This window comes from Eurypyga helias, unplaced genomic scaffold, assembly GCF_000690775.1.
Source record: "Eurypyga helias isolate BGI_N326 unplaced genomic scaffold, ASM69077v1 scaffold25691, whole genome shotgun sequence".
In the NCBI taxonomy this organism is placed as follows: Eukaryota; Metazoa; Chordata; class Aves; order Eurypygiformes; family Eurypygidae; genus Eurypyga; species Eurypyga helias.
Genome location: NW_010230524.1, coordinates 214 through 1,144, shown reverse-complemented (window position 1 = coordinate 1,144; position 931 = coordinate 214). Strand labels below are relative to the sequence as shown.

Sequence of the window (931 nt, the reverse complement as noted above, 5' to 3'; positions counted from 1 at the left end):
AGGTTGGAGGGGACACGCGTCTCCTAGTAAACCACGTTGGCGGGGCACCACGGCGTGTCGGGGTACAGCAGGCAGTGCACGGAGCGAAACCTGCGGAGGAGAGGAGCGATGCTGAGCACGGGGGGGCGGTGGCCCCACAGCACCCTGGCTTGGGGAGGGGCAGGGTTTGGGTCCCTCGTCTCACCTGGATGGGTCCTCCTCGACGGAGAAGGCTCCCTTCATGTGGATGGAGTTGCGCTTGTTTTCAAACATGCCGTAGCTCAGTGTCACCTAGTGGGGGCAAGCACAGGAGGGGGGTCAAGCAGCCGACGTGGCCATGAGGATTGAGCAGGGGCATTAGAGGGGTCTGCAAGCTTCACCCCATTTCCCACAGGCTGCAGTCATGCCTTGCACCACCCCGCAGGGATGGGCTGATGGAGCTTTCCCCCTTCACTGACCTTTTGGAAGCACATCAGTCAGTATCTTCTCTGTGACACCCAACTTTTAGGTGACGACGTGAAACCAGATGATGGCACCACCCAGCCCAACCCCTCCATCCACCCCACGGCATCAGGACAGGGATACCTGTTTGTGGATCTCCGTCTTGGGCACCTGGTGGAGGTTCTCCAGGTGCGAGTGGAAGAGGTTGCTCCGGATGAGCTTCACGCCCAGCACGGACTCAATGATGTAGCCGATGGTGCAGTCGTCGGGCAGGCGGGTGCTCATGAAGTGACCCCCGCTGCGGGGAGACAGAGAGGAGCTGCAGAGGAGCAAAGCCCGGGAGGACGTGGCCACCCCATGGGGACTGGGCTTAGCCAGTGGGTGACCAGCTCTAATTAAGAGTCAATTAGGGGTAACTAAGGCCCTTCCCAGCTTGTTTCCAAGCCCCCTGCAGAAATCCCCAGCACAGTAAAGACAGAAGGCGGTAGGACCCCGTCCAATGGCCATCACT

General features: G+C 60.3%; 1 protein-coding gene across 1 annotated transcript in view; it reads right to left on the bottom strand.

Moving 5' to 3' along the window:
* Positions 1-23: 23 nt before the first annotated feature.
* Positions 24-931, bottom strand: part of LOC104516457 (beta-1,3-N-acetylglucosaminyltransferase lunatic fringe) — a gene marked incomplete at its 5' end in the record, with an annotated part of 1,072 nt that continues 164 nt past the window's right edge. The window contains 3 exons of the mRNA XM_010160788.1: positions 24-90; positions 185-270; positions 565-718. Of these exons, the coding sequence (XP_010159090.1) occupies positions 24-90; positions 185-270; positions 565-718 (307 nt within the window). The remainder of the gene's footprint in view (positions 91-184; positions 271-564; positions 719-931) is intronic.